This window comes from Geospiza fortis, unplaced genomic scaffold, assembly GCF_000277835.1.
Source record: "Geospiza fortis unplaced genomic scaffold, GeoFor_1.0 scaffold1105, whole genome shotgun sequence".
Classification (NCBI taxonomy): Eukaryota; Metazoa; Chordata; class Aves; order Passeriformes; family Thraupidae; genus Geospiza; species Geospiza fortis.
The window spans coordinates 39,841-61,000 of NW_005054608.1; the positions used below are offsets into that span (position 1 = coordinate 39,841).

At 36.4% G+C, this 21,160-nt stretch overlaps 1 protein-coding gene across 1 annotated transcript in view; it reads left to right on the top strand.

The window, feature by feature from the left end:
• Nucleotides 1–85: 85 nt before the first annotated feature.
• LOC102041026 (contactin-associated protein-like 4) overlaps nt 86–21,160 on the top strand; it is a 205,932-nt gene continuing 184,857 nt past the window's right edge. The window contains 1 exon segment of the mRNA XM_031064606.1: nt 86–361. Coding sequence (XP_030920466.1) covers nt 265–361 — 97 coding nt within the window. The 5' untranslated portion in view covers nt 86–264.

Consider the following 21,160-nt stretch of genomic DNA (forward strand, 5'->3'; position numbering starts at 1 on the left):
GGTGCTGCCCCAGCGCCTCTGTGCCAGCGGGGGGAGATTCTCGCTGCCGCGCCTCTGGGCTCGCTGCTGCTGCGAGACTGGGAAGCAGATCCGGAGGTGTGCGTGCGTGTGCCAGGAGATGCGGAGCGCGTTTGGCTGAGGCGCCTGGCCCCTGGGAAGCTGCTCTGCGAGAAGAGGCGGAGAGAGGCGGTGGGAAGGAGGCAGGAGCAGAACTGAAGTACAGCACAGCTGTTTCCGAATACTCTGGTTCTTTTGCGTGCCTCAATGATTGTGAACATGGATTCTGTCACTGAAATCTTCTTGAAGCTGCTCTTTCTCCTGTGTGTTCATCGCCAGCACATGGCAGTGACAGGGAATAAATGTAAGTATTGCATATGATTTAAAACTCAATCCAGAGTGTGTTGAAAACTTCTGGGATTTTTTTTTTTTTTCATTTGGAATAAATATAATTTTTCAGATAAACATTTATGCTTTGAAATCATGACATCAAGCTTCCAGCCTGAAAATTTTCTAAAACTCTTCTTTAGTCTATTTACGAATGTTGTTTATAAAGCTTACTGTATAAGAGTGGGAACATCATTTTGGTAAGGGATGCATGTTCAGCTGTATTTTCATTTTTGTTTTCTCTTTTGAAGCACAGTATTTTCCAAGAAATTTTGTCTTACATGGAAATTACTGGCAGACATCTATTGTGCAATGTTTCTATTGTGTGGTGGATTTTAGCATTTGAAAATTTTGAAAGCTGGTATCTGCACATCTCGGATTAAGCTGGCACTCAACTTGAATGGCAATCACAGTGCAGTTCAAAAGCAGTAGAAATGTAACAAGGAAAAATGTGGCTAGCAAGACTTTAGGGTCTCTGCATTGATTGCTTAGGAAGTATTGTTCATGCATGACTACAGAAGAGAATGCTAACAGTTACAATAGAAAGTTTGGGTTTTGGTTTGGTTTTTTTTTTTTTTTTTTTAATGAGTTATCCAGAAGAGTGGTATCCCAAAATAAAGACTGTGATTACAGTTTTAAGGACAATCTACTCTCTAGGAGGCAAATCATATATATATAGATATATAGCTAGATACACACACACACACACACACACACACATGTAAATATATATATGTATCTGAAAAATCTCTTTCCAGTATTGAATTAGGTTAATTGCCTTTAAATTAAAAAAGAAAAAACTCATTAAGTAATTAATTTTCAGGGCTTTTATAATTCAGTAATAGAACTGAGTTATTCTTGTTCCATTTGATTCAGCTTCAACAAGCTGAAGGATTTCATTTTGTGTTCTGTGGTAGTGCAGTAGCCTAAATGCCAGATGCTCATAACCTGAACTGAACATATTTTCTCCCCTTCCTGTTAAGGCACTGCCTGTGCATCACAGGAATGGGAAGGGCTGAAGTAATGATTCCATAGGAAGAAAGTGCATGTCAGAGCAATGAGGAATGTTCAGGAATAGCCTTACACAGCCCAGTGGCAGGGGACAGCTCCCTGGAAACATTTGAGCAATGGCAGAGAAGTTTGAGCTGCTCAATGGATCTATAGCCTAGGGTTTTGCATATGGATGGTTTGTAAACTAAACATGCTCCCATGAGCCAGACATTTACACTGCAGCACCAAAATGATCTTGTGCTGTCATTCAGTAATGATATCTCATTTGATACTCAAGTGCATAGTGTAGCCCTAAACATGAATACTAAGTTTCTCATGTTAAACACTCTGTTGCAGTCCAGTCACAGCTTTAATTCTCTTCATCATTCTGCATTGTACAGTTTATGAATACATCCATTTTCACAAGACCATGATAATTGAATTGCACATTAATAGCATTTGGTACTATGCACGAAACTAAATCAGTTGCTTACAGGGAGGCATATTAAAGCCATTGCAAAAAAAGACTTGCATCACACAGCAAAGCAGTAAAGCACTAGAGGTCACTCTTACAATTTAGGAAGCAAGGTTTGAGGAAGAGGCTCAAGCTTCTTTTCAATACAGAATTCTGAAGGATGAAACAAATCAAGTATAAAATACGTTTGCTACTGGCTTTCTCAGATACATATCAAAAACAGGGAAAAATCCTGTTTCAAATTGTGGAATTGAATGAACAGATTTTTTCATGTATATGCTGTTATTTATAAATGCAAAGTATTTTTATTTAGGAATAAATCCTAACAACTATGTCAAAACACTCATCTGAATGGAAAATACAAGAAGTCTGGCCATGCTACAGAGAAGATATCATTATTATGGAAAAAAGAAATTAAATTATTTAAATTGAACAACAATGTGTGGAGAGAACTTGGCCACCCTAATGCATATTGTTAATTTTCAATATCTAATCTGGAAAAGAAATATATTATTTTGGAAGTGCAAATTTCTGTAGGAGAGGTAGGTTGTTTTAGAAGTGACAGCTTACATCTGAAGTATTATGGTATAAATTTTGTTAGTGTGTTGCAATTCAAAAAATTACCTTAGGAGAAAAGGTTTTTCGTAATTACTGATTATGGTAGATCCATGCAGGAGCCATAATCTACCTCCTTGAACTTACTTTACTCCTTTCTTCTTGTGATGTTAACCAGGAATTGAAATCCTTTTCAGTATGTACTTCTACTATTGGCATTAATATACTTAAACCCATTTACAAAACCAGGTGAAGGTTGAATGTCTTGAATGAATTTTGATGGCTAGATTTTCCAGTAGGCTGCCAATCATTAAGGACAATAGGATGGGGTTTTAATTTTTCCTCTATATTAATATATTTTTCTTGTTTTAATTTTATGGTTCTTTCTGTAGTAATAGATTTTGAATACTTAAGTTTTCCTTTGCCTTTAAGGCCAGTAAGAAAAGACAAAATTAAAGACTTTAAATGTCATCTTGAAGTGTCATTGGTAATATTATTAAGTCAGTTGTCCAAAGAGAATTTCCTAGATCAAAAATTGATGTGTTTAAAATTATTTCTGTCTTAAAGAAATCACAATATTCCTCTTTTGAGTAAAATGATTTTGAAGTTCTTAGGTTTTCCGGAGCTAACAGGCATATTTTTAATATTTTAATTATTATAAGTTTTAATTTAAATATGAAATTTTATTTCTAGGATCTTATTTTGTTTGTTTCCCCTGAAAATTAACACTGACACTTCCAACCAAGAGAAGTAATAATTGGTGCTGAAATTCCAAATATTTTAAAAGTTCTGTACTAGTGCTGCTTAGACCTTTCCTCTACTTTCTTCCTCCCAAAGAATTGAAGTTCCAGTGTAGTTGGAAGAACTTTGAAGTGCACAGCCTTAGTAAGTAATTGTATAAGGTCAAGTGTGAGTTTTAAATGAAAGATTAAGGCAAGTACTGCTTTAAGTTTTTTCCACTGGAGCTATGAGACATTTTTATTTTATTGGTAACTGTCTCTACTGTTGTAAATCAGCAAGTTACTAAATCATCACTTGAAAACCTACCAGAAATTGGTACTCCAGTAGGTGCAGGGGCTTTTTTTTTAAACTCTCTAAAACTGAAGTGTTGCAGAAAACATAATTAAACCCTCTATACACATCAAGTCAGCTGTGACTAAAAATTATTAAGGGAAATTGTTGCAGTGAATGGAAATAAAGGCAAATTTGGGGGTTTCCATGCAAATTCTCACTTCTGCATACCTACTTCTCTGTGTTAAAACCCCCCAGTTTTACAGAAGCTTTTTTGAATTCAGATTTTCACATGTGTACTATGATGATCACAAGTTCTGTAAGCACATAAACATTTATTATTATTATTATTATTACTACTACTGCTACTACTACTATTATGAGTGCTGTTGATTCTATTTTACATAACAGGAATTTCTCATTAATGCTAGAGTAGAGGACCTCTCTAAAGATGACAGCGAATGACTATTAATGAAACTGAAATTTTCAAAGAGAGGACTGAGTAAATACATACCTTGATTATACCATCAGATACAAGCCATTGTACAAGTATTAACTGTTGGAAAGGGATTACTTTCTACAAGGAAAATATTATATATCAATTTTGAAATTATTACCATTCTGATGTTAATCATTGGTACCAAACAGCTAGAATAACTGACAATTTTACGGAACTGCATTGAAATGATACTGAAGTGCTGTTAATCAAAAGCAATTTAATTTAAAATGTAATTCTTTTACTATTAGTTTGTGGTTGATATGAACTGGAGGGGAGGAGAAAGTAGTCCCTTCCTTAATTTTCCTTTAGCCTAATTAATATTTATTTTCTGTTTATTATGATCTGTCTCTGCTATGCGAGGGCAATGGAGAACTCATCAGAGATCAGGCCATCTCTGGGCAATTACTTACGTGAATAAAACATTACAGACGTCTCTGGTATATTTTGCATGTTGTTTCTACAGTAACATCAAAAACTTGCATCAACATCAAATCTAAACTAACACCAGAAGAAAATTTTTTTTGGTTTTTTTTAGACTTTAAAGGCTTAGAATTCACAGAAAAGCCTTGGATTGATCACACTGAGTATAATCAACAATTCACATCCCATTGCTCCAGGATTTAGAATTCCCATTAATACACTTATCCCTGAGCCCAGTCAGCAGGATGGATGGAGCAAACCTGGTCATGATTGGAGGAGTCATGATTGGAGAAAAGTAAAGACAACTAATGATGTTCTCAAAGTATGATAATATCAACCACAAGCAGAAAATGCGGTAGGATATATGTTAATTATTTATTACATTTGCTGTGTAGGTTAGGACATCCTATATTTTGATTAAATGCCATTCAGGAGTTCTGTAGGAAGCACTAACTTCATGTTCTCATAAATACTCAGTCATGGCCATTCTGCTTTCCTTCTTTCTTACCTTAGAGTGTGTAAGCCTACATTTGTGTTCATCCATGAGAAAGACAACTTTTCACTAAGATGATTTGCCAAAGTCTCATCAAATAATGTGCGCTTCTGTCTTTTTTTTTTTTTTTGTATATCAGGAACAAGGCTCAAGTTTAATATTCTTTCCAGGCATTTCTCTTTTGCATTAGAAAAAAAATCCACAAACAGATATTTTGTAATATATTAATAGGTCTGCGTTGTTTTAACCCCAACCATCAACTAAGCCCAACATAGCTGCTCAGTGCTTCTGCCAGCAGCAGGAAAAGATGAGGAAAGGTGAAAGGTAGAAAACTTGTGGATAGAGGCAAATTGAACTTGGTCTTTTCCAACTCAGAAATTCTCTAATTCTGTGCCTAGAAAAAGCAGAAGTCACACACACAAGCAAAGTAAAACAATGAATGTTTCCTCCCCTTCCCATGGGCAGACAGGTGCTCAGCCATCTCCAGGAGAGCAGGGCCCCATCACACATAGCAGTGACTTGGGAAAATAAATGCCATCACTCCAAATGTCACTGCCCCACCCCTTCCTTGCCCTTCCCTGCCCTTCCCCCAGTTTTATATGCTGAGCATGATGCCATGTAGTCTAGGGTATCACTTTGGGTCATCTCTCCTGGCAGTGTCTCCTCCCAGCCTTCCATGCATTCTTAACTTCCTTTCCATTAAGACAGTGCAAAAAGCAGAAAAGATTTTGCCTCTGTGTGAGTCCTGCTCAGCAATAACAAAAAAAATTCTTTATATTATCAACCTTGTGTTCTGCACAAACCCAAAACACAGTCCCATACCAGCCACTGTGAAGGAAATTAACTCCACCCCAGCCAAAACCAGCACAATATCTCATATGATGTACTTGCCGCTACTCTGTCTACTGATTCATCTTTTGAAAAAGCTTCAACAATCTCACCTTCTAACAAGTTTAGCTGAGAAAAAATAGGTCAAATATCCCCCCATCCCTTCTTGATCCTGCTACCTCCCCACTCCAAACAAGCAAATCAAAAAACAATTAAACAGTCAAGAAGCATTAAATCTTTCAAGTATTTCTTTTCCTTCCCCCCCCAGATAAACTTGTGCCTTTGTGCTGCTTGTAGATCTGAAAGTTTAGTGTGCTGTATTACACAGGATTGTGGGAAAGCTAGAACTGCTTCTCAGTACTTTTAATGTTTAATGTTAGCTGCTCTCAACTAACAAGGTGATAACGGAGGTGGGAGCTGTGAGAGCCATCACTAATTCAAAGGGCTTTCCTTCCTAGAACACTCCAGGCAATTTTTAAAAACAGTGAAGAAATAACAAGTACTAAAATTAATCATGTCTGTGTCTGTCACTAACTCCAGAAGTATACATTATTTTTAAGATGTTTCTGAAGTAAAAAGTTAAAATTTGCTTTTCCCTCTGAGTTTTCAGTTGTTTTATGAAGAGGAATTGAAAAGTAAAAACAGTGAAAACATTGTTTGTGATGAGTTTCTGTACAATTGCTTGTATTTTGCACTGTTAACTGTTTTGTTAAATTGATCTGGTAGTTCTTAACTATAAAATTTCTTTGTAACTTGTAATTTTGGCAGTCAGGGCCTATGTATGACTTCTAGATTAAAAATTCAAGAAGAGGTGTCTTTCTCAGTATTCTGATATGTATTAGATAAATATCATTATAACAAGGGCTGTCTTTCTAAATTTGAGAAATAACATAAAACATATAGGAGAAACAGCATGCTGTCAAGACCAAAATGTGTTGCTCTATTTGTTTGTAAAAAATGATGCATCTTTACTGCTAGAGTTTAGCCAACTGTGGTTTGCTGAAATTTTACCTCTGCAATGTTTAGTATCTCTGTATTTTATAATTCTTACTTATTTGTCATGTGTTTGTGTTTTATATATGTGCGAGTATCCCATTGCAGACTAATGTTATACTCTGTGGAATATAGAATACTCTGTAGGTCATTTATTACCACTTGAAATTGAGGCCAGTAACCTTGAGTTAAATCTGTGAAACACAGTGGAGGATTGGTGTCCAGTTATTTTGCTTTTCAGAAGAAAGTTTTAAGTGTTTACTACAAATTGGTATGCTATTTTTAGGAACCAAAATACTGTGTGGAACTAAGGTAGTATCTATACTGTAATCTACTTAATGAACATTTTTAGTGCAACAATTTAAAAAGTGGTTGAAATCTTTGAATCTTCATTTTAAGTAGATTAAAATTAAGAACAACAGAATTATTGTTTAAATATCATACTCACTTAATAAGCAAGTAAAGTGCCTCTAGGGCCTTAAGTCTCAAAGAATAGAGAAAAAGTATGGTTAGAAAATTTGTCCAGCTGGGTAGTGAGTCTAATAACTTTTCATTAAGTAGATCTTGTTATTTAGTTGTGCTCAAGAATAAATTATTGCTTGTTCCTTGCTGTTAGAGTGCCTGGTTGTTTCTATGATATTATTTGTGCAATTAAGATATTTGCATATGGGGTCTTGAGGGAAAAGTAGATTAGCAGCAGTATGTTGGAATATTTGAATTTATTTTTATTACTTAATATAATTTTTTTCAGCCAACAACTAAAGAAAATCTTTCACTTTTCCAGGTGTTCCTCTGTCCTCTTCTAAATCTAAGTAGAAAGTGTTTTCAAAACCTTAGTTGTTTCTAAAAATAAGATTTTCTATTTTTTTTCAATTATGTTTAATATTTGCTACAAGAAATCACCATCTGTATTTGCTTGATCTGTTCAGAATTATTGTGAAAGAATACCTTTATGGAAAATTCTAAAGAACAAAACAAAAGTCTCATAAAATATGTGGTTAAACAGAGTATGAAAAATATTATTACTCAGATGCCATATAACCTGATAAACATCACCTGGAGAGAAAACAGAATATCTTGTTATTGAAGAAGTCCTGGAGCAGAGGTTTTCAACAAGACAGCAGGAGTAAAACCTTTTTAGGGGAATATGCACTATAAAAGTGATGTTCTAGACAAACCAAGTTTCATACAGGGAGCCCAAAACACTGGTTTAGTTCACCTGCAGCATTTTGCTGCATCCTGAGTTACATTAGACTGGATGTGCTCAATATGGATATTCTATAATTACCTGAAAAATTTAAGGGGAGGGGCAAAGTTGGTTTCTTCAGTATTACTAATTATGGTAGAAGTGAGATGATATGTGTGGAATACTAATAAGAAAATACCAATATGAACCTTGAAGACTTTTGGAATTAGAAATAAAATTATAGATTTTAGCAGGAGCACAGAGAATTTCCTTGTTCCATTTATTTACAAATATTACTTACTTTTGAGGCATATGATTAACTTCTGTCTTCCGCAGAGGCAGGAAAAGTGGGATTTATTTCTATGAAATTACAAATCTGAAATTTAGATATTTGCATCTGAGCTAGCTAAGTCCCTTATTAGTTATATGAAAGAAAAAAAGTGTATCTTACATGAAGAAGTCGTGACAAAGATGGAAGGAGGAAATCACACTCAAAGGGGATTTGCAGTATAAAAGTGCCATTTCACTGTCATTACTGATTTTGACCATGTAACTAGGTAATCTGTATGCTTTGTAGATGTCTACACTAGATAAGATTGGTTCCAGTTCTGTCAGAATATCTTACTCTAAATAAGTGTTAGAAAAAAGTATACCAATCTGTATTGATTATCTTGTACAGAAATCACCAGCTCTACCTGGCAACTCATTCATATTTGCTGTTAAGACTCCCTGAGTCTCCCTTTTCAGTGTTTGGTAACAAGGTGCTCCATGATTTCCCACGGGTTAAGGTTGCTGCCATTGCTAGACCTAGACAAAACATAGGGACTAAGTAAGGAGCTGGAAAGGTCCTACCAGTGAGACTGTCTTTCATTCCTGAAAGTGTGAAATAGGTATTTTGACCATACACAATGTTCTGGTAAAGTGCAATCTCATTAAATTAAATAAGCTGAAACTCACTGTTCTATCCACCTGAGACGATCTGATCTTTCCACCCCTTTGATAAACCATGATTAAAGCTCCATTTTAACCCAAGACTTGTCAAAATTGTAGGTTTTTTTTTTCTTCCAAAGAAAGCATAGAGTGAAATAGACTCTATTGTGAAAAAAATACCAGAACCCTACAGTATTTCTTTTCATAAAACAATAATAAAACAAAAACAAAAATATCCCTGTACTTTTGTGGTTACTTTAAAGCCTTTCTACCATCCAGACTGACTGTTATTTAGATTAGGAAGCTTCAGGGCAGTAAACTGTGGCTCTCACTATAATTTTCAATCAATGACAGGAAGCCTATCTGCTATGCAGTAGTCTTGTTTGCAATAGTTTTGTAATCATAGTGAGATTTACTTACTCCTCTTTTTTAAGAAGAATAAGCAATCTTTAGGAATTTTTTTTTTTGTTGAGGGAGAGTTGTTTTTGTTTCAATTAAAAATAGCACTGAATCTCATTCTTATGCTTTATACTAAAGCTCCTAGGAAAATCAATGGCAGCTTTACGTAAATAAATATTGAATAAAAGCTTTAGCAAGAATGAGCTGAATATTCATTCAACAGTGATATGCTGCATAGTTTGAATATGACTGGTCTCTTTATTTCCTTTCGCTATGGCTTGTTTGGAGGACTCAGATACACAACTGTATAACAAAAAAGAATTACTCATTTGTCCTGCTTGACAAAATGTAAATATGAGAAGAAAAAGACATTTAGAGTTTTAGCTACTTACTGTGGTTGGGGGATTTCTATGCCTGTAATGAAAAAACTACTGCTGTTTCCTGAGCCAATGGTAACTTTAAAAAAAAAACTATCAAGATGATTGATTTTAATTTTCAAGGGTGAAATAGCCCTTAAAACTAAATTCTTTCAGGACTATCTGGATGCAATGGAGCACACTGATGATTGCTGAGCTCTGCCCTGAAATTGATAAAGTATGTTGCAGTAAACTCTTAGTTTTATCAGCCTGAGTGTAGAAGTTTTAGGGCTGTTTTTCAGTTTCACCATGCCGGCAGGCTCTGGAGCTCCACCGTACCTGTCTGAGATTATATTTCTGTTTTCAAGCAAGGTCTGTTTCAGAGGCTACTTCTCCAAAGACTAGACATGTCCTCCAGTAATTAATACTGAGAACAAACCAGCTTCCTGGAGAAAGGAGGGATTATCATAAAACTTGTTCGCAAATACTAACCCATAATTTTATTCCTAACATACTTGCTCTTCCATAAAACATATTTGTAAACAAATGTGTATGCCACTGAATAAGTTTTTCTCCCTGCAAAACAGAACAAACGGTACCATGGTGCTTTGTAATCTTATTTCCTGGTGTACTTTTGGAAGATCTAGATAGCAGTGTTTAGCCTGGCACAAGAGAAGACTACAGTAGGGTTTTTCTCAGGGTGCAGCTCTGTAAAAATGTTATTTGGATGTCAAGTTAAATAAAATACAGAAGGAATTCAGTGATAGATCAATCAGCTGCCAAACCTTTGTTAGGTTTTGATCTACTATTATCCTAAGAGACTATCAATGTATTTTTGTATCTGGGTAAAGTTTGCAGTGCATATAACAATAACTAAGTGAAAAACTCTCACCTAGACACAGGTGACAGGTTAAACATAGCTATAGCATTCTCCTGAAGAATCCTCTCAGTTATGATAGGCAATGTGTAAGATATTTTTATGGAATATCACTTTAGCATCTACTCCTCGTATATTGTTAATGTGTTTGGGGTATGATGACTTTTTAATTTTTTTCATTTTTCTTTCTCAAGGGCTCAAAGACCTCCATCTCTACTCAACTTGTTTTGACTTTTGTGAACAGTCATTGCCCCACAGATCATACTTATGCTGTACACCTGTGCTTTACTGTGTTCTGATTCATTCTCTGTGGGCAGGAAAATAAAGAATTTAAGAGGTAGAGACTGGGAAAAAGGAAGATTGATGTGCAAGTACCTGTATGTACATTTCTGTACTGTCTGCAATGAAGTGTTGTTATTTTCAAACCCTTTACAAATCGTCTGCATGTCTTTGCCAGTTTGCTCTTTGTAGCCCAGCAGTGGTAGATATACAGTCAGACTGCCCCAAATTTGGAGTGATGGGTGAGTGACGGATTCACAGTTATGCTGAACTTTACCTCTGTTATACTTAGGAAACTGCAGTAGAAAACAAACTTTTTTTTCACCATTTTGTGTCATGTTGGGGCAGGGTGGGAGGGTGGGTGGAGATGGGGAATCTACCATGCCAAATAAGCCTTTTCATCTTGGATCTCTGCAGTGACTACACAGAAATTTGACCATATTCTGCTTCTTGGGAAGAATGGTAGTATATTCTCTGTGGATATTCTACACAAGGACTGATTGAGAAATTCTAACAGGGAATTCTCTGATCTAGCTCTCAACTCTAGTAAAGTCTATATGTGTGATGGAGGTACCGAAGAGAGTAGTCTCTGTTTTGATGTTTCTAATATATTTTTGTAATGTCTCAGTGGAAGTGTTTCTAAGATAATGCCGCAGGTGTTGAAAATGTATATTGAGTAGAATCAAATTATGTCAAGTTTCAGTGCATGGTTGTGCATACTTGAATATTACAGATTTAAAGATGTTCATATTTAGATATTAGCTTTTATAGTTACATGTATCCTTATCTTGTTGAATGCTTTAATGCTGTCTCAATAGATTTTTTTTATGAGAGATTCATTCGTCTTTCACACCTGAATTTTTGTTCATATGTTATCATTTACTGATGGCATAGATACTTAATTATTTATATTATTTTTGTGGCTTTAACTAATGTAGAAGTACATTTTCGAAACATCCCAGACTGGACATGTGTCCTTTTCTCAGTAATTCACAATGGTTAAATGTAATAAATTTACCCTTAAACTAGGAAGACGCAGGAAGAATTTTTATATGTTTCTGTCATCCTTCCTACCCTGTCTCTTGCCAGTAAACAGCTATATGTAGGAGAAAGCGGTGATGAAGATGGTGTTCTGCTGACTTCGGAACCCCACTGCTAAAAATATGTTAGAACCACTTTTGTGGTAGTGGACAATTTCAGTCAGAAAATCAGGTATTGTTTGGTATGAAATTTTTTTTTCAGACTAGAACATTCTAAATTATTGGATGTTTCTTAAACTGTAATTTTTCATAAAACATAACCAGGTAAATAGGTGGTAAATAGCAGTGGGTAGTAATCACTCAGTGTGTTACCTTCTTGGAGTATAAATAGTGGTCTATTTTATAGTATCTTTTAATATCTGCCTAAAAATATGTGACAGATAGTATCTTGATCCGCTTAAATTTGTTCCAAACAAATAATTCATTGTCACTTTTACAGCTATTAATCTATCATCACTGAGACAAGAAATACTATGCCAAGATCAGTATTATCAATATTAGAATATGGAATTTTTATGAAAGAAGAATTGTGTTATTCCTTCAGACTAAACAGAAATTTTATTTTCAAAGCCTAACTGCACTACTCAGAAGAAAATAAAACATTTTTTAAAATAGTAAATAGTAAGTGATATTCTGCTTAAACTACTGTTGGGGAATTTTTATTTTATCTGTCAAGGCATGTAAAATTTAAAACAAGTCTGCATAGGTGCCTCTTGACAGATGTTTTCTAACCACTAGGCCCAGTACCAGCCCTGTGAGTGGTCACACCGCAGTCCACCCTTGAGTCCAGGCCTTCTCTCAGTACTGCTGCCCAAATTTGGCCCCAATCACCTTGCTGGTATTCCTGGATTGCTATAAAACAGTAGGGAATCAGGTATTTGGCAACCTTCCTCCTAGACTCTTTAATCCCTTCTGAGGCATTCTTGCCCTCTATACCAGATTATTTCTCAATCACAGATTTACTACTGATGATCAGTTAGAATTTGACTTTCCCTTTTGTCATGGTTTGACACTGGCACAATGCCAGTGCCCCATGAAAATATACTTCCCTGGTGTTTGCTGTGAGATGTGACCAGGAAATAAGCAAAGCAGGCCTCTACCTTAGAAAAAAAGTTTATTAACTAAACTACAAAAGGAAAAAAACCACACACACACACACGCACACACACACCTGGAAAATGAAAACTCCACAAAAAGCATTTCCTCCTCCCCCCACCACATTTCCAATACATCTTCCAAATTTCAAGTCTCCACCCATCACCCTGTAAATACTCAATTCCAGTCCATCAAGAGGAGAGGAGTCCTTCTTGGGGCCATGGTGACCTCTTCCTTGCATGCCCAGTGCTCTCACCACTGGACAAGGAACAGAGCTGCTTCAAGGGTTATCCTTTTAAGGGTGCTTTGACCAGTTCCAAAAAAAGCACAGTTTTCTCTCACTCTCAGGACCTCTTGTCCCCCCCATACTTGTCTACCCCCTGGGGCCGGGGGGTCTCCAAAACTGAACCCTCTCAGTTCTGAGCCATCGCCTCCCCCCTGCATGCAGCCTCTGTGGCGCGAGGAAGCATGGTTCTGTCCATGGCTGTACCAAAAAGAGTCCAGCAACCAGCTACTCCATCATCTCTTTCCGGCCTCTTCTTTACCCTCCCAGCCTCACTCACTGCTCCAACTGTCATTCACTTGCCCATTTCCTCTTTATCATCCACTCCATCTCCCCTCCAGGAAAGGTCCAAATGCTCTGTGAGGTCTTCATCATCCAGAAAGGGGTTAACAAACTCCTGCACTCGGCCAGGCTCCTTCCCTGCTGCACTCCCCCCCTTCCCCCTCCTTCTTCACAGGCCGATATCACTTCAAGGCCACAGGCCCGTACCAGCTTTCTCTCTCTCATCTTCTGGCTGGGGGGGGCGGTGCTGCCCAAATCTTCTCGGGGCCTCTCTCCCTCTGTCTCTCCTGGGTGGGGGGGCTGCCCAACGCCTCCTGGTGCCCCCACCACCCTTCCATCTTGAGGGGTCAGGCCTACCTCTGCCAGGCCGCAGGTTTCTCTTCCCCCGCCCAGCTCGAAGCCGGGCAGGGGAGGCCTTGCCTCTTTGCTGGCCGGAAATCAAAGAGAGAGCCCAAGGGAGTGCTCTGCTTCTAACCCCTGTGTTCTCAGAGGCGCATCCACCCTCAGTGGCCAAGCCTGGTGTCAATTTAGAATCTGAACACCTATTGGCCTCTGGCCACTCCATTCCCAGAAAACCTGCTTCCTGTAAACCCACGACACCTTTTCCACTTTTCTACATATGCAGCTTTGCAGATAACTGCTTTTTTATTGTAGTTGAGAAGTCTGATTTTGTGGTTCTAATGTTAAAATAGAATTTGTACCCAATTTACACACAATAGTATGTTTGAAGTTGTAGACTGTGGGCGGGGGCAAAACACAGATGCCCATGTTTTAGTCTGTTATGTTTTCAAACAATATTAAAATTGAGGAATGATGACTTGCCCAGATTTTTTAGGACTTGAAAATTCATTCATTTACTCTAGAAATATTTACACTTCTATGCAGGATTTTTTGTGTGTGTGTGTGTGTTGTTTTAAAATTGGCTCAGTTTTAGGTGTTTTTTACAGTGGTGGAGTTTGCTGTAGTATGAAATAATGTTACATGATCAGTCAAAACAAAGGTTTGTGGAACCAGACTGTAAGGGACACTCTTATCTCATAAACTCCCTCAATTCCCTTTTGCAGAGATCAGAAATTCAGATGCTTGATTGTTTCATTCACCATGGCCTCGTTTGTTTCCCTGGCAAATTTTCCAAGATTTGGGATTATCTCTATTTCTAACACTTTATTTGGCTGCTACAATAGGCCTTGGCCACTGCTTATTACTGTTTCTTACTATGAGAGTGAGAAATGTGCAGTTTTCATAGGGATATGAGTAGATAGGTTCTTTGAACTTGGAAGTCATGCATATATTTGAAGCAAATGCTCATGAAAGAAAGAAGGGCCTGATAGACACTAAACCTGTGTACTGCTGACAGTCCATCTGTAACACATCATCTCTGTGTTAGCAAATGGGTTTGCTCACAATGGTTGGTTGTGCATGTCAGCACTGCATGCACAGTGTTGCTATCCTGTGTGGTTTTCATGCTGGGTTTTGATATTGTACACCCCCTGTGTAATTCCCTTATTAAAACGGTTTCACAAAATGAAGTCTTTCCAATGATTTTTTTAAGAATTAATTTTTCTAATTGTGGAAGAGAATAAAACAACTTCATGAGTTGCCTCAGCTGAGGCATGAAATATCTGTGTGTGGCTCTAACGGATTTTAAGTCTGAATCCCATTCTGGGCTCCCAGTCTGTCCTTGTTTAAGAAAAGATTTCAACAGGAACCTAGCTGGCATCAGCACCTTTAAAAGAGCAAGAATATATTGCCTGATTTTTCCCTTGCTTTGCATCTTAGTATTTTTTGGTTTTGATTTGAGAATTGGTTTTAGTTGCTGGGAAACTTCAGGTAACATTGATTGTATTGCCACGTAACTCAAAATCGGGGGAAAAGAAAACCACAAAAACAGCAAACCACTAAAAAAAAACTTTTCATCATTTAATTGTCAGGAGCTAAACTTCATAAAGTTTTTATACATAGTATCAATGAATTCTATAGGGTGGCAAGATAGCACTTGTAACTGTACTCACAAATCTATATGTAAAGAATTACTTCACAAACCAGTGGAGTTTTTTGTTATTATTTTTATAATTTTGATTTTAAAATTTCTTTTCATGAAATATCTAACATACTTTAGGGGCTTTTTTATGTGCCTCACACTGCAGAGCTCTCTTAGACCTTCCTTTTTTGCTCAGTTTTAACATAGTTTTCCTGTTGATGTTTATGTTTTTATATCCACATTTGTGAATTTAACACAGGACACAAGCGATCGAATTGCGGATACCAATGCAGACCCTGCCTGAGGGTGATCAGGAAGATATGTATTGTTACTGCTCAGAGTAAATTTCAGAGTTAGTTCTGATATGAACTCACAGTAAAAAAACAAATGCCAAACATCCCGCACAAACATTTCTGTGTTTTTTTAGGTGCGCCATTCACAGCTGCTGTGTGTTGAACTCACATCTAGAAGAAGGGATGCCTTTCCAAGTAACAGAATGCTTCACTTAATATGTCTTTTTCTGTCACTAGTAGAAGTTTTAACTATTTTATGCAACACCATTGAACAAAATGAAAACACCAGTTTATGTCAAAAGAGGAGAAAAACAGCCATGACCTCCTCTAGATGTGTATGTCTCTGATAGTGCTGTATTCAGTCAAGTCCCTCAAAACAGCTGCTTCCCTCGCCACTGCCCCCACCATAAGCTTAAATTATTGATCTAACAGTAAGAAATACTTGGTTTGATATTATAATTAGGCACTATCTTGAGCAGAAAATGGATAGATAATACTTCAATAATTAGAGCAGCAGCATTCTATGCAATGACAAGATGAGTTTTATTTTAATCATAGGTAAATTCATTAAGCAATAATGAAATGCAGTATTTTTCTATGTGCTCTGCTATGCTATTAGATGGGTCAATTTGTTTTCTCTAAAGGTGAATCACATTTCTTTAAGCAGACCAGCAAGATAAGACAGGCTCAGCATAGTCTTTTTGTCTCCACAGTGGTTTTTACAGCTGTGTATAGAAATGTGAGAAGGCAGTACTAAATAGAAAAGTCTAGCAAGGGATTTCCTTTCCATGCAAAGACTGCCTTCATTGAAAAGGGTGAAGAGAGACTTGATGAACTAGTGCCTAGAGAAAAAACAAACTAATTCTGTTAAACAATGCATACTGTTCAGAAAAAAAAGAATCCATATTTATTTAATCTACTGTATTTTTGAGATTTCAGTATTTGCCAAGAAATTAAGATACCATCTTCAGCCTAAAATCATAATTTTTTTATGGTTTGAGTAAGCACAACAGTAGCTATCTCATATGAATTTTTCACTACTAAAAAGCTAATATAATGATAAGAAATGTGATAATTAGGCTAACAAAGCTGGCTGGTCTTATAACCATGAAGGTGAAATTTTTTCAAAATAATCTTTCTTCTTGAAAAAAGAGTTATTGGATTGCAAGATTTATGTAGCAAGTAAATTGAAAATTAAATTATACCTCAAAGGCCTTACTAATTCTTTAAAACCAATTTCTAAATTGGTTTTAATGTGGTATTTTTGCACTATTATTTTAACACAGTATTTCAGTTCTACTAAAATATGAGGGAGTGCAAAAAAGATCTTTTTCCTTTCTTACATTTCAGTTTTTTCTTGAAAGATCTCATAACAATTTTGCAAATATTCTACTCAAGGAACAGGTTGAAAGGCAGTATCCTTGTGCATTACTTTTGTTTTTCTTTATTTCACATAGGCAGCTTGAATAGCTTTACTTATATTATACTCACATGAATATGATAGTGTTAGCAATTGAAATAAGGCAGGAACTCCTAAGGCTGACTGTCCAAATGTTTCTAATTGGCCCCCAATTATAGTGCACTTGGAAACTTTAAACAGACAATAGGTACAAGATGTTGGTTTTCACTAAAAGGTCAATATTTTAAAATTGGTTTATCTGATTTAATACTTGTTTTGGTTTTTTTTTAAGGCTTGCTTTCATCAGTATTTTTTAGTGCTTTATAGTGTGTCATTACTTCAGTAGAGCTCTATCATTCTTCTGAAAGCAAGCAATCAGTGACACTGGATTTTTTTTTCTATCCCACTACTGTATTTCTCCTTGTGAATATGTAAGGAAAGATGTGAAAAATTACCCTTGAAAAAGGAATTTTTTACCTTTCTATAAGTCTCTTAAGCCAGAATGAACAAAACCTTGATTTATTTCTATCTTGGTTTGAAAGAGAAGTGTCTGCTAAGGAAGGCAGGAGCCTCCCTTGGAATGGAAAATGTAAACCCCTTCACTCCGAATTATTATAATTTTGAAATTAATGGGCTCTCGGGCAAAGAGATGAGGATAGGAATAACATTTCTTTACTGGTGTGTATGCTAAAGCAAACAAGCACCCACGGCTGCGGCACCGACACCAAACAGGACCCGGGGCCCAGTCCCGGCCTGCTCGGCCCTTTCCCTCTGCTGCAGTTCCGGGCACGGCCAGCAGGGGCGCTGCTGCTCCCGGGGGCGGGGCGGCTGCGGCGATTCCCCCGCGCCTGCAGGGGGCGCTGTGGCGCGGGCCGGGGAGCGCGCGGTGATGGCGGCTGAGAGAGAGAGAATGAGAGAGAGAGAGAGAGGGAGAGAGAGAGAAACTTAAGTCCCAGACAAGATGCCCTCCTCCCCTGAGCTTGGCCACTCCTTTTGTTTTTCTTAAGTACCCAGCTATTAATGTTTCTTAGCAGCTTATGGGGAATATTCTATAAGTAAAAAGGAACAAAAGGAAATAAACCCAACCCCCTACAATTTTCTGCTCTGTTTTTCTTTCTTACCTGTCCGGATGATTGAGGATTGTGGACGAGATGTTACCCACTAGGACTGGCCTGCAGTAAATTGTATATATCCATATCTTTGGGGCTGGGACATGGATTTGTAATTCTTCATGTTGAGCCAGCAATTGAATGTGATAAATTTTAAACATCCACTTGCTTTTTTACATGTGTAAGTAATTTTAAGTCATCTTATGACTGACTAGTACACTTCAGTCATGTCTGTGTAATAGGCTTCTGACTTGAGCTGAAATTCTTGTTATTTTCAGTCAGGTACATGACCTTGTATTTTCTGATGCCAGACTTCATTCTCTGTTACACTGCCATCACCTAGCTCTGTCTTTTTATATCTTGATTCTGCTCTGTATTGATGACACCTAATTGTACAGGGAGAGGAATTCATGAATATATCTATAGTTTTTGTTTCATGGTCTTAATGAAATTATGGAATTCCTTGATTCTGTGATTACTAAGTCATGGGTGGTTTGATTCTTCCCTTCTCAGTATCTCATATTGCCATTTTCCTGGTTTTATGCAGTATATAGTTCCTTTTCTCATGTACTTATGAATGACTAGCAATTTCCTATATAACAATAGATAAAATCAGCCACTGCTTTTCTAAAAATTGCCTGTCACAGAAAACCACAGATTACTTTGACTTGATCTACATGAGATAAACTGTGTTCCATTTGATCTAGTTTTTGATTTACCTTCATTTTCTTAAATATTCTTTCCTCTCAGAATTTTCCTGAATTCTCTTGTATTATTGAAGTCAGATTTACACATTTTTTTCTATCAGTTTTTGTTCCTGTATTTTTACTACACAGGATTTTGTCCACTTACTCTGTTCCATTTCTCCCTGTTAGATTAGTTTATGGTGCTTTTATTTGCATCTGTAGTAACATGTATCAGGTTTTCAGAATTCAGAGACAGACACTTCTGAACAGAGCTGGGGTGCTATAATGCACTGCTTTTGACTTTTTTTTTGTTTTTCATTTGTTCACATTATGCATTGTACTTCAATATCTTTGGTCATCAGTCACATTTATAAAATCGTTTGAGAGAATTTTTTATATAATTTAGTACGTAACATTATATTTGTGTGAGCAAGGAAATTTCACATTTAAGCCTGGATATTTTCATGCTTCAAGAGGAAATGAGATGTGTGTAGTGGAAAGTTGAATGTCTCATCAATAAACATAGGCACTCTGTACTTGTTGGACATAATGATATGCAGAAGCATGGATATTAAAAGATACATGTGTACTCAGAATTAATTCTTAAACTTTATCGTAAAAGAAGATGGTAAGAGCCAATAAATGTGTAAGTAATATGAATATTGGAATTTTTTCTGGGGTTATTGCTTCTAAAAATACTTTGCATGTACTTTATATTTGCTTTTTATTACATTATGAGGGAACAATCTAATTTAATTCTGTACTGTTGGCTTTTCTTTTGGTTTTCTTAATCTGGTTAGATCAAGTAATGTATTTGAGCTGTTACAAGTGAGTAAATGGTTTTCATTTAATAAAAATACCTAGTAAAATTTAGATCCTCACCAAACAAAAGCCGATCTAATAGGAGTAAGTTCTGTTTAATCGCCTGAATGTGTTGTGCCCAGTAGAAATGTTTTGTGTTGTATGATTTTTTTAATGCTTAAAAATATATCTCTTTCAAGTTCCTGCACAGAAATTTTTGGAGCCCCTTGATTTTGTGGTGAGAGTTATTAATTTATGTCATTCAGCTAATCAAGCCTTTTCAAAATCTGGTATAGATCTGAAAAAGTGTGAAACTTGATTCTAAGTACCTACATTTGTATACCTTGAAATAACATTTTTAGATCTGGAAATAACATACATTAATAACTTTAAATAGTTAAAATAGTAGTACATAGACATTTTTCTAGATGAAGCAGAGAAAAGTACTATGTTTGTCATTTGTCTGAAGTTACCAAGTTTTTGACTTCTCTCCATTTGTATAAATTTAAGAGAAAATGATTAAATTGTGCTGCATTATAACAGTAATGGCCTGTCATTTTGAATAAATACAAGCAGTTAAATTTAATGATGGTTTTATGAAAATTACTTTGGCTCAATCCCAATTTTAGGGTACTTTTTACCATGTAACAACTTTTAGCTAACTGTTGCATTAAACAGCAATATGAGTATTATAATAGTTCCTCATGGACTTTAGGTAGGAAAGAACTGCCAGTGGCATATATTAAAATGTGTCTTTATATGACACTCATTTCATTGTATAAGATATAAGATTATATAACATATGCTTTCTTCACTATTTATCATCTATTGTTTAGATAGTATCATCAGATTGTGTAATTGTCTGCTTGATTTAAGATTTTGTTTGCTTTGTCTGAAGACACAGATTAGTATTCTGCAGTAACGTTGTGCCTTCTCAACCCTGAATAAAAATACAGGAAGGAAGGAAGGAAGTGGCGGAAGGAAGGAAGGAAGTGGCGGAAGGAAGTGGCGGAAGGAAGTGGCGGAAGGAAGTGGCGGAAGGAAGGAAGGAAGGAAGGAAGTGGCGGAAGGAAGGAAGGAAGGAAGGAAGGAAGGAAGGAAGGAAGGAAGGAAGGAAGGAAGGAAGGAAGGAAGGAAGGAAGGAAGTAAACTTGATGACGTTGCGTGATTGACTTGAGCTTTTATAATCTTTCAGACTGTAAATATTTATGACTTTTATAAGGAGAAAACATAGTATTTTACTTCAACCTTAAAATGCTAAAACACCCCAAAAACAATTTTGACCTGCTTTAGAGTAAGTTTCAGCAGAGTGCACTAAGTATTGACACTAATAAAAAATACTGGAGAATAAGGGTTAGTTATCCCTCTCCCATAGGTATCTCTGTTTTGTTTGGGTTTTGTGGGTTTTTTTGTTGTTGTTTTGTTTGGTTGGTTGGTTGTTTTGTGTTTTGTTTGGTTTTGTTTGGTTTTGGTTTTTTTTAGATTTCCTGGCAGGCTCACCATGAACTCTCCTGCT